The sequence below is a fragment of the Thermobia domestica genome, chromosome 18, assembly GCF_964235325.1.
Source record: "Thermobia domestica chromosome 18, izTheDome1.hap1.1, whole genome shotgun sequence".
Lineage (NCBI taxonomy): Eukaryota > Metazoa > Arthropoda > Insecta > Zygentoma > Lepismatidae > Thermobia > Thermobia domestica.
In genome coordinates, this window is record NC_137471.1 from 39,468,097 (window position 1) to 39,481,670 (window position 13,574).

Consider the following 13,574-nt stretch of genomic DNA (forward strand, 5'->3'; position numbering starts at 1 on the left):
TTATTAGAAGATAAATAATTACAAAATTTCTCCCATCCCGGTGGATTTGTGTGTTTCCGGGGTCGCGACACATCAGAAATTAAATCTACAATGTGAGATCCTTCTAGTTTATCACCTCTGATGTAAACAGTTCCTTTATTATCCCACGTGATATTATCATCATGTTTCATTCTATGTAGTAGTAATTCAGCTCTTTTACGAAACATTTTGGGTATAGATAATAATATTTCTTCTTCTACTTCAGGCTTCTCTGATTTAGTTGACGTAATTGAAAGTGTTACAGGTTCTTCTTGTTTTCGTATTAAATGTAAATATTTTTGAAGAATATTATTATACTGATTCCACTTTTCTTCATCACTAAGCGATGATAACTGTAAAATCTCTTGCATTTCTTGATCCAAATTAGATTCACGTTTCTCCAGGGCTGATGATGATGATGATGTTGGTGTTTGTATACGATTCAGAACTTCAGGTGGAACTAAAATCATCTTCTTTGCATGTTCCATTGTACTAACGGAATAGTAAACTTGATAATGCACCAGTTAAAATAGGAGCTAATAATGCCGGTAGGAATCCACCCTGCTGCTGTACTAATAAATGCTTCTTCTTCTTTTGGATGGAGTTTCCTTTCTTCACAAGATATCGAAGCGTCCTCTTGTATCGCTTTAATCTTGCTTTCTGTGTCTTTGTAAGAGGTACATTCCCTTTTAATACATTATAACAACATTCACAAATACTTCGAATCACTGAAGAGTCTGCATTGGCCAATATAGCTTTACGTAATTTAGGATTTGCTTTGCTCAGCGTACGAAGAAGATCTCCGTGTTTTACTCTTGGAGACATATTGTCAGAATGAAGAAACACAGTTTAAAACAAACATTATAAACACATCTTCTTCTTCTATTTCGATGGAACATAAACGTAATGATAAATATCATCAGGAAAGATATTTGTTTGAAAACGAAGTTCATCTGGCGTATCCTGTTTTAAATCAATAAAGAAATATCCATATGGTAACTTTGTTGCGTCGTTGAAACTTTCTTGAAGAAATTTTGGATTCTCAGGAGTTAATTGATAACTCAAATGTTTAATTTGTGATTTATCTCTTGGATTTTTAAATAATACGAGATAAGAACAATTTAAGCTCATATCTCTGCTTCCTTTTCCCTGATGAAATATGTTTTGTGTAATAAATAGTACACTAAGATTTCTATGATGAGAACCCTTTGTAAAGAAATCAACTATATTGCGGTTCACTTCACACATTTGATCATCAATAATAATAAGATGTGGTCCAGTTTCAGGTAAAAAGTCTTTTGTTCGAGGTAATCCTTCAATAAATTGTACTTTTGTCGAAATTTCTCTGTATGCATTTTGCCATTCTGCATAGTACCAATAAATATGACGAAACGATGTATTAACCATACGTGGTAAATTGGACAGGAATCGTATTACAAAGGAAGTTTTTCCACATCCACTTGGTCCGGCAACAATACATGAAAAGGGATGTTTCCACGTCGTGTCCATGTTAAAGAGTATGATCATTCTTTCCTTATACGTATATTTATAAAGGGCCTTATTACATTTCTCTTCTTCTTTTGTTGGAAGTAGTGTAGCCATATGGAAAAGTATCATATGAATTTGGAATTCTACGTCGTTTAATATAATTTATCTTATAAATTTTTGTTTCGGGCATGCTGACGATAGTATGGTCTTTCCTGCGGCAAATTTTTTTCTCATTGGTAATTTTGACTTCCGTGGGACGAGATTCTTCTTCTTCTTCTTCTGCATCCTCTTCATTATCTACTATCATTTTCTTCATTACATCAAAATTTAGGTGTTTTGAAGATTCATAGTTTAATGAAAAGCCCCGTATCTTGCATACTTGAAACTCCTTCTTCGTGCTGGGATCAAAAATACGTAAGCTGTAATTCTTCGGGCCCGCCGATACATATTCTGAAATATAGGCTTCTTTACCATATTCGAGGACTTCATTTGTTAAATCGCCTAAAAAGTCACCAGTTGGAATTGTACTTTCACCAGGTTTTTGCGTATAAATGACGGAATCAGTATCAAAATATAATACTCTTTCTTGTAGTTGATCTAAATATTTGTACAATTCTAATCTTGCTTGTGCTGTTGTGTATGCGGCTATGACAACATTTACTGTTGGTAGTGAAACAGGAACGTCATCGTTGTATTGCCAATATACATATAACATGTCATCATTTACTGGGAATATTTGATGAACATCTATATCATGAGATGTTAATTTTTCATATAATTCCTTGGGTTCATTAATAATGCTGACATGACCCATGTTCTCACGTTGACCAAATTTTCCCCAAAATGAATTTAGCATTAATTTAGCTAAACTTCTAAGTGCTGGATTATGTTTAATTTTGTTCTCATCTAGACGTATTCCTTCCTTTTCATAAAATTGCTGAATGTACTTCTTCTTTAATTCATCTGTTTCACACCATGCTGGCCATCCACTTGCTTCTGTTTTTGCTTTCAGGAAGGTGTTTATGTATTCTGCAAATAAGCCACCACTTTTTGTTTTTTCATCATATTGAACAACGTCATATGCCCATATTTCATGAATATCTATTATTTTGTATCCTTTTTCTAATGCCTTTCTTACTTCATCTGCTACCCATGTTCCATGTAGCACTCGGTCTTCATCGTTGTGATTACAAGGTGCTTGGTTTAATTCATCACAACATGTACGGCAGAGTGGAAACATCAATCTATCATTTGATTTATAAGGGAGGACAGGATGAAACAGTTGTTTTGGAGGCAAAATACTGAGCTTAACTAATCCTTCTACTTCTTCAATGGTGGGAATATTTGAATCTCCAGGCAGATAGATAGTAGGATGACGAATTGGAAACTTCTTAGTCTTAGAGATAAAAGGATAAAGGGAAATAACATCTTTGTATTTTATGGTCTCTCCTTCAGATTCTTCTGCTTTATGATACAAACGTATGGCATTCACACGTCCTCCATAAAAAGCGTCACGAGGTTTTAATGGTGTTTTCTTTGTATACGGATGATTACTAACATACTTCTTCATCTCTTCATTTCCTGCCAATTGTTTTTTAAATTCACAACCCCATATTTCATGCACTTCACAGCCAAAATCTTTTAATTTTTGGATTTTCTTCTTTGTTGCTTCATATCGAAATTCCATGGTATCTGTAGCATTGTTATAGATGGGTTTATCTCTGTCGTTAGGGTAGCAGTAGATACAACCATGTGTGAAATCGCCTTCATACTCCCAGACGTGTATTTTTCCTGTGTTGGGATCTGTCCATACACCATCTACTTTCATTGATGCTATTCGTTTTTCCTTACTACGTGCAGCATTGGTAATTTGGATGTTTCTGGTTTTTTCTTCCCAAGCTATCCATTGTACTGCTTCAACTGATTGTACATCTCTCCATCGATATCCGTTCTTTGGTATGATACCAATTGTATTTTCCTTTAAGAAATTTCTACGATATACCAAATTACATGCACTGGCAATTGTAATACATTCAAGTAAGGGATTGACATTAGTTTCAGATTCAAATGTATTCATAAATGAAATACAGGCTTGACGTAATACCTCGACATCCTGTACACAATACTTGATGAGTTCTTCTTTCATTTTAAAGGTGTCGTTTTGATGTTCGGTATACCATTGGAGAAACTTGCGTCTTTCGTCTACTTTCATAGTATCTGCTCCATAATATTTAATGTCTGGAAGCGGCCCTTCATAGGTTTGGTTCTCACGTCGATTAAAGAAGTGTGGGAAATATCCTTTGCACGATTGAAGTCCAAATGCACCACTTAATTTACTTAAGGGCATAGGAAGAAAGCTTAGTGAATCGATGAAGGTTACGTTTCCTATTTTAAGAGAGAGAATTTTTGCTCCATTCATGATTACTTCTGGAGTCCAATTCATCTTCTCAACCATGGTCTTAATGATGAAATGTGCGTCATATCCCTTTGAGTTATGGGCAACACAGGTTACTGATTTAATGTTTGGTCGACGTTGTTGCAGATGTTTTAGAAAATCTTCTATTACATTTTCTCCGTCAAAAATATTTTCTCGCTTTCCACAAATGACACAATCATTCTTGATGTTGTTATCTTCATAACACTGGTAACATACATGTTGACTAACCAAGACATTAGGTATGTGTTCATATATGTTTGCGTCCTCATCTTCTATTTTCGTATCTTGTGTGCATTCAATATCATAAAACAGAATCATAGCTTTCTTCTCCATGATGATTTTTTCATTGGCTTTTTTCGATTTTCTTCTTTCATTCACTTTCATGTAACATTCATGATTGGGTGGTACTATAGCATAGCAAATGTTGCAATAAGTTTCTCCACATACGTGAGAACCTTTCTCTTTTACTACATAAATTTTCAAACACTGGTCACAACATTTCACAATGGAACATAAAGGCTTTCCATTTTGATACGGCGCTGACTTGTGATAGTCATAGCATGACTGTCCATAAAATTCTCGATTACAATCATTGCAAGTAATATGGATATCTTTAAAGTCACATGGTGGCTTCTGATGACAACGAAAACATACAGCTGTACAATGTTTCAAATGTGCATGCTTGTTTTCATATTTCTTATGACAACTTTCACAATAATAACTACAGCTAAAACATGCTGTCAAGCTTTCAATGACGTTGTAGTGGTTATCTATAAACAGTAAATTTAAAGCAGTTCTCTCGTTATCACTTGGTGGTGCTTCAAACATAACATCACTTCCTGAAAAACCCCTATACACTGTGATTTTATAATCCTTTAAATATTCCTGAAATTTACGAATTTCAGGAATTCCACCACCATGACTAAGATCTACATCAGCAGATTCACATAGGTCTTCTGCTTCTTTTTCAATTATATATTTATATTGATTTACATATCTTCTGTATTCAGCTTGATTTCTTCCCTTGTATTTTTTCAGTCCTATGGCAACTACGATTGCATGTGCTAAACACCTTGTACCTTTATTCTTAATTGTAACAATACCACGTTTTGCCTTTACGTATTCTTCAGTATTCATAATATGTTGTTTCAAAGGACCTTGTCCTCTTGGCATACGTACATGATGAAAATTCACGATGCAATCTTCATTTATAAGAAAAGCCGCATTACTTTGCAGTACTTTCTCATAACTTATCCATAGAACTTCTGCTGAAAGATTTCTTGCTTCTCTGAATGACAACCAAAAAGGGCGGTGTCCTTCTCTCTCATTTGTAATTGTTATTCCTACGTAATCATGCTGGTCCACATTACGTAGCAAATAATCTATTAGTGCCCGTAGACTTGCTTCAATTGCCGTAAAAGGGTTTTCATCTGCACGTACGGGGGCTAGACGGAATCGTAGCATTCTACCCTCCATATTGTATCTTCTGTATTGTCTTCTTCGTTCTTCTATTATATGAAATCTATTGTGTCCATCATTACGGTTGTTATTTCCGAATCCTACTTGTATATTTGAATTTCGTTGTGCTTGAAATACGACTAGCAATTCGTCCATTCTTTTTTCTATGTCGTCTAAATCGACTTCCATTTCTTCGTGTTCTGTATTAGCCTCTGCTAATATTTCCATAATTGAGGGATATATTACTTCTTCTTCTTCTTTTCTGGGATCGGGAAACAAATTGTTAATCCAATTTTCTAGTTCATTCGTGTAAAACTTATCATCTTCTTCTTCTATCTTCATCTCTTCCTTATTGTAATCCTCTCCTATTATTTGGGAAAACGTGAAATTTAGCAGCTCTTCTTCTTCATTTCTCCTTTCTTCGACGTCTTCTTCTGTTCCTTCTTGTAACCACTTTATAATTTCTTTAATACGGCCTGATGCTTCTTCTGTTATCGTTCTATTGCTAGCACTGTTCAATATTTGTAATAGTTCTTCTTCATCATATTCTTCTTCTTTTTCTACTGGAATTTGAATTTCAATAGTTTCTCTTTCTTCTTCTTCTTCTGTTGCTGCTTCTTCTATTCTTTCTTTTATTTTCATTTGTTCTTCTCCGGCTTCTTCTTCTTGCATTTTTTCATGATGATCTATTTCCATTTCTTCTTTTGCGTCTTCTTCTTCTTCTTCTTCTTCTTCTTCTTCTTCTTCTATCCCGATTATGGCATTTATTTCACTTAAAAGAACTTGCGTTTCGTTATTTACGCCCACTACCTCTTCTTCTTCTTCTTCTTCAATGTCATTAATGAAGACCGTAATCTCCTTCAGTAAATCTTGCGTACTCTCTTTTGCCATTTTTCTTCCTCAGATGTATATATACGTAATGCAATATATGTAAATGGTATATGTAATAGTATATGAATATGATATATAATAGGATATATAAATCTTATTTAAATGGAATATATATATGTATATAAATATTTTGAAAGGGTATATAAGCGTTTAAAAGAATATACGAGTAAGTAAAATGTGATATATATAAGTAATTAAAAAGGAATAATAATAATAATATCAACGGGAATAGGGAAAAGGATTACACTTATCTTTATTTGTATGCAACCTAAAATAAAAAAGAAATGAATTTTGTTACTTATAAATCAATATATATTAGATATATAAATATATACTATATAAGACAGAACTTTATAATGTCAATGAAATAATCTCTCATCATACCTTTTAAATATTTTTAACTTTTCTTCCTATTCCATGGGATGAAGAGTGAAACAAATGTATGCTCACAATCTCTTTCAAATGTATTGACTAATGAAGATATGTAGATTACACGGTCTTTTATACTTATTCTGTTTTAGAATTTTATCGTTAATTTTAGTGAACGCGAAATCCGTATTTCCTCCTCCTCCTCTCTACACTTCTTTCTTTTATACTGTCATTAATTTTAGCGACCACAAATTCAATGCTATCTTCTTTACAACTTAACGAAAAGATGCTATTGACTTTCCCCGGAAAACCGTTCCTACATGTGTCTTATTCATATGCTCCCCTTAACGTGTGAATGAGGGATGGAAGACATTTTAAACTAAAAGATTTCATCTCTTTTTCTTACGTGATACAGCGTTCATCTTTAGTGCACGGGAAGTCACAAATTGGAATCCTGTCACGATATGGAATCAACACTAGGAAAACTATGGAATCCATACTAATATTGTTTATTTTATATTATTTTTTACGTGTAAGAATACCACCCCCCGGGAGCCCACAACTTTTTACCCCTTAGATGTCATGTTACTGATTTCAAAGTGTCTTTATTGAATACAACACCTTCGAAAACTATAGAATCGATACTAATGTTGTTTATTTTACGTGTATGAATATCACCCCCCGGGAGCTCAACACTTTTTACCCCTTAGATGTCACGTTACTGATTTCAAAGTGTCTTTATTGAATACAACATCTTCGAAAACTATGGAATCGAAACTAATACTGTTTATTTTAAATTATTTTTACGTGTATGAATATCATCCCCCGTGAGCTCATCACTTTTTTACCCCTTAGATGTCATGTTACTATTTTCAAAGTGTCTTTATTGAATACAACACCTTCGAAAACTATGGAATCGGTACTAATATTGTTTATTTTAAAATATTTTACGTGTATGAATATTACCCCCTAGGGAGACCCCATGAGCTCACCACTTTTTTTTTTTACCCCTTAGATGTCATGTTACTATTTTCAAAGTGTCTTTATTGAATACAGCACCTTCGAAAACTATGGAATCGGTACTAATATTGTTTATTTTAAAATATTTTACGTGTATGAATATTACCCCCAGGGAGCCCCTCGACAAGTGAACTTTATGTTACATAATATTATTACATGAGTACTGTACTTTGATCTAAGGGGACTCGGTGAATCAGTGGTAAAGCGTTCACTTGTGATGCGATAGGGGACCTTGGTGATTTAGTGTCCACGTCTCATATAGCCTCGCTGCTGAAAGGGACGCTATGACAATATAGATGAAAGTATTTTACAAGTACTTATTGTCTTTTCGAGTGCAAAATAATACGCGTTCAATACTACACAGAGGCTTGTAGTGTTTGAGCCCCGTCGCCCAAAGCTTGGACCTATCCCAACAAAAAATTTCTTAATGCACGCCTGTGTACATAGCTAGTATACGAATTCTATGACGGGAATCTGAGCATTTTAGAAGAAATTGATGATAATAATAGGGAATATTTTAACTACTTTCGTCCTTTTAAAGTAATATCACATACAGCTTAGACTATAATATGGAGAAAACTGTATAAAGTTCAACTTCCTAGATCAACTTAAAGAAATGGAGAAATGTTCTCTTATTTGAGAATAGACAATTGTTTTAACTTGAAGATTTGTGCCCCATGTTGAAATCGTGGGGTTCTGTGGATCAGTGGTAAAGCGTTCACCTCCGGTGATTGGGGTCTCTGGTTCAATCCTAACTTTCGTCGTGTGAACTTTGTGGTGCATATAGCCTCGCTGCTGAACGGAACGTTAAACTCAAAAATCAATCAACATCATATGACATAGGTAACGACATCCGAGATGAATAAGCAACACTAGTTTTGTAAAGTTTTAGATCTCAAACACTGTTTTAATATTACCTAAAACACACACACACACATACATATCTTCGCTTCGTGTTGTCTGAAACCATGACCTAAGATAATGTTGACGCGACAGCTGGAGAACAACATTGAAATACAAAACATGTTCTGTTATCTTATTTTTCTGCTCTTTGCAAGTAGACATTGCAGATACAGAAACTCTCTCTCAGTTCGTTGACTTGTGTATGTGTATTTAACGTTAGATTTCACTCTTATTAACATTAGAAAATTATGAAATTAACTTCAGTGCCTCAGTGGTAGAGTGTTCACCTCTGGTGCATGAGGTCCCGTGTTCAAATCACGTCTTTTTTTTTTCTATATACTTGTCATTAATTTTAGCGACCACAAATTCCCTGCTTCCTTTACAACTTAACGAAAAGATGCTATTGACTGTCCCCGGAAAACCGTCCTCATCATTTCATTTTACGTTCCAGAGGGCACGGTGGCTCAGTGGTAGAGCGTTCACCTCAAGTGCTTGGGTCCCTGATTCGATCCCAGTTCGTGCCCTATGAACTTTGTGGTGGACAAACATCATATGCGTGGATTTCCCTTCGGAGTTCATCAGTTTCCTTCCACTTTCTTCATTACATCATTTCATTCATTTTTTCATTATCACCTCACCTTCATTAGCCTAGTAGACGTAACCGTAGGACGTAAAACTCGATGGACAAACACCGTGTACGTGAATTTAATGCAACATTTCATTCATTCATTTCTCATTACCATCGTCCCGGCTGGAGCTCATGTGATTCGGATTCCACGTTAATCAGTAGGTCCACGTCTCATATAGCCTCGCAGCTGAAAGGGACGCTAAACTAAAATCAACTCAACTCATCATCACCGTCTGCATTAGCATAGCCGACATAACTGTAAGACGTAAAACTTAGTGGTTCAGATTCCACGATAATCAGTAGGTCCACGTCTCATATAGCCTTGCTGTTGAAAGGGACGCTGAACTAAAATCAACTCAACTCATCACCATCGCCTCCATTAGCATAACCGACATAGAAAGACAGACAGACCTTGTTGGCTTTATTCTTGGACGTAAATCTCTTCATTGTTTAAAAGATTTCATTTACAAACAGAAAGACAGACGTATACATCATATTATCAAAATTAAAATACCAAGTCTACAGACACTTCTTGCGACAATTGCAATGCGAACCAGAAAACATTCAAGAATTCCATCTTATCATTTTTCTTAGAAGCATCATAGAAGTTCGCTTATGTGTTTTTAACTAGGGCAGTCTTGTTATCTCGTTGTAGTACGTATCATCAAAACATTTGACAATGGCATCTTATCTGTTGTTCTTGAAACTAAACCATTTTAAGATGAAGTTCAATGTACTAACAAAACAGAGGAAGAAAGAGACTAACAAAACAGACATTCACATATGTGTCTGTGTGTTTTTTTTTAAATGTTAGAACATGAACGGAACTTTGAATAAATACACTTGTTCTTTCAACTGCCTTTATAACTAAATGAAGAAAGAACATATATATATATATATTTTACTTACCTATTTTAATAAGAACGAGCGGTATCACAAAACACACATACACTTCAGTTTTAGGTTGAAAACACAATCAATTGATAGGATTTAATCCTAAGAACTTAAAGCACAAAACACTCACTACAGTTTAAGCTGAAAACACAATCAATTGGTAGGTTTCAATCGTGGTAACTGAAAGGACTCTGATGAAGATCCGGTAGACGTTCAAGAGTCTTTGCGGGAGGGGGGCGGGGCTTGGGAATTCAAATTAGCTAACCAATACAAGGCGACTAGAAAAGGCGTGTTTTTTCATGAACCTATAGCTGATGGTAACCCTAAAAGGCATGTTTCATCTTGTTTCTAGCAACATGATGTTCTCAAAGGCTATGAACATAACAACTAAACAGGAAGTGATATCGATTTACTTAGCATAGCAGATATCATCCTGTGAATATTCATATAACACACTTCACACCCTACGTTTTAAACAATATGATATGCTATGAGAAGTTTCCATTATTAGAATTTGCTCAATCAATGGAATCCATTCGCAGGAGGTGTGGGGGAAAGGAGTGTATAGGTATGTGTTTCGTTATGAGACTTATATCTGGTTTCATGTCTCACGTCTTTAAAAAATTGTGAAATACAATATTTACCTTAGCAACTAAGCCAATTTCGTGAGAGGCTTTGATCATTTGACTATCACGTCTTCTACAGACACTTTGTGGGAATAGGGCCAAGGGGCTAATCAACATGATTTTGCATGAGTATGTGTTTCGTTATGAGACTCATATAGTGTGTCTCATCTCACGCTTTTAAAAAAATTATGACATATAATCTTTACCTTAGCAACTAAGACCAATTTCATACAATCTCCTGAGAAGCTTCGATCATTTGAATATCATGCTTTCAGTTCATATTCTCCAGACATCTCGTGGGAATAGGACCAAGGGGCTTAATCGCTTATGCTCTTTGAAGACAAAAATCAATCATTCAATCGACTGGGAAGCTTCTATCATGATAACTGATAGGACTCTGATCCGTCCACCAGTATGAGCATCCAAGACTATGAAGGCCAAGAGCATCTAGCTATTCAATACATAACGAAAAGCAAAAATCAATCAATCAATTGGAAAACTTCGATCATGATAACTGATAGGACTTTCAATTGGGGAGCTTCGATCATGATAACTTCTGTGCTATCCGTAAAAGGCTATGAACATAGCAACTAAAGGCTTGTCGAAACTTGCCTCCCAATTCCAGGGGCTATGAACCTAGCAACTAAAGAGGAGTAGGGGTTACGGAGGTTCAAATAAACCAAAATTTTCCCACGCGTTTCTGTGCTAGCTGTAAAAGGCTATGAACATAGCAACTAAAGGCTTGTCGAAACTTGACTCCGACATATTCGGCTTTCCAGGAGAAGCAGGGGTGGCGGGGGTTCAAATAACTAAACAATATAAGATGAGGAGACGAAAAAAAGGCATGTTTTATCTTGTTTTTTACATCTGGTAGGCGTCCAAGACTATGAGCATAGCAACACACTGGTTTACAACGATTTAAGCCCCATTGGAACGTTCCCACGGCCAAAATTTTCCCACGCTTATGAAGGCCCTCTATTCTACTCTGAGGTCAGAGTTCTAGAATTCAAGATGGAGGATCAATATGGCGGATCAAAAACACGAAACTCCTGAATGTAGCCACAAATAGCTGTTTACTAGGGTATTTTGGGTCGTTGGTTACGAATCTGAGGTCAAAATTAATATTCGTCAACAATTCCGAAACGTACACTTGCTGAACCAATGCTGGGGGCGAGCAAAAGGTATTGCTTCCAGACAGCAGGCTCTGGCTCATGTGTTCGACGCCCTTAGTGTTATATGCCTCGGGGCGCTTTTCGTTGTTGGAAGCACCAGTACTGCCCTGCGCCACCATGTGGTGATAAATGGTACTACAGACCTCCCATTGGCTCTTTGAGGTCTCGATGATTGAATAGGTGTTTTAGACGTATTTTCTGCACGCTGAATTCGAATCTGTAACTCCATTCTCGAAATCGGGTCAAGTATTAATTGTTTATATAGCTGTAGTTTATTTTTGTTATTTTCTACAAGCAATATTTATGTTGACATCTACAAAACGTTTCACGAAAGTAATATGAAAGCTGTAAAACGCTGTTACACTTAACACACGTGTATATCTATGGCTGCAATAGGTATACTCATTGTTAAACTTCGGTGGAGTTTTAAAGCAAACACATTGACTTTTCGAACAAAATCCACAAGAATAGTTTTTTTTTTCGATTTCATTGAAATAAACAACACTTTTATTCGAACCTTTTTGCATAAAACGTCTTTCTACAGTTATCTAAACAATCAATTAATAAACATTTTCCTGCCCTTTCGTAAAACTGAGTTGCAGATTCGACTAACCGCAGATTCGTAATCAGCAATACGCGAAACCCACTATATCGGTGATACCAAAACAGTAGGTATTTCAACCCATACGTGCAACAATAAAATACAGTAATCTGAAAAATCCGTAGGGTAACTCTGAGGGGGGGTCAAGTGGAGTAGTAGTTTGATAGTGAAAACTGTTCTTGTTTGGAGTCCTTGTTGGGTTGATTAAAACAATCAATTGTTTTACATGCTGAAATCAGTTCAATCCCACCCAGCTAGTTTGGAGGCGGTTTTTGGGGGGGAAGGAGAGGATTTCGGTCTTTGTGCCCATTGAGACTTTTGATCCACATGTTAAGAACTATCAACCAGCGAAGTTTCAACAACATTAGCCGAAAGCCACTTTCCATAAGAAAAGTGCGAGGTCCTTTGTTCGTTTGCATTTGATCAAAATTCTTAGGATTACAAAAAGAAAAAATATTCTTTCCGAATTCCGGAATTTTTCTGAATTCCGGATTTTTTCCGAATTCCGGAATTTTTCCGAAATCCGGATTTTTTCTGAATTCCGGATTTTTCCGAAATCCGGAATTTTTCAGAATTCCGGAATTTTTCAGAATTCCGGAATTTTTCTGATTTTCGGAATTTTTCCGAAATCCGGATTTTTTCTAAATTCCGGAATTTTTCCGAATTCCGGATTTTTTCCGAAATCCGGATTTTTTCTAAATTCCGGATTTTTCCGAAATCCGAAATTTTTCCGAATTCCGGTATTTTCCGATTTTACTTTCCGGATTCCGGAAAGTAAAAATTCCGGAATTGGCCATCCCTAGTGCATACCCAGACGCTTAAAGAAGAAAGCTTGAGGATTAATCTGCCACATAGTAAATTCATGGAAAGTAGACTACAATTTGTCAATGAGATTGGTTATGATACTGATATAAAATACTACGTGAAGAATGTTTAAAGATTGTACGAGTCTCGAGGGGCAGTCTAGGTGGCAGTCAGGGGAGCAGAAGTAGCTACTAGGGGGGCGCTCGCCCCCTTGCCCCCCTCTGGCGTCGTCACTGTATTGTTATGTTTACTTTTTGAACTTAAG

The 13,574-nt window shown here is 35.8% G+C and overlaps 1 protein-coding gene across 1 annotated transcript; it reads right to left on the reverse strand.

Annotated features, from left to right (window-relative positions):
• Positions 1-1,579: 1,579 nt before the first annotated feature.
• LOC145675735 (uncharacterized) lies at positions 1,580-12,634 on the reverse strand. The gene is made up of 2 exons (XM_081746364.1): positions 10,122-12,634; positions 1,580-6,560 (listed from the first exon to the last, which is right to left on the reverse strand). Exon 2 carries the CDS (start codon positions 6,290-6,292, stop codon positions 1,580-1,582), a length of 4,713 nt encoding a protein of 1,570 aa, XP_081602490.1. The 5' UTR covers positions 6,293-6,560; positions 10,122-12,634.
• Between the last annotated feature and the right edge of the window lie 940 nt (positions 12,635-13,574).

What these genes read in the sequence shown, in the direction of transcription:
- LOC145675735 (XM_081746364.1), bottom strand. Translation starts at nt 6,292, where the DNA reads ATGGCAAAAGAGAGTACGCAAGATTTACTGAAGGAGATTACGGTCTTC.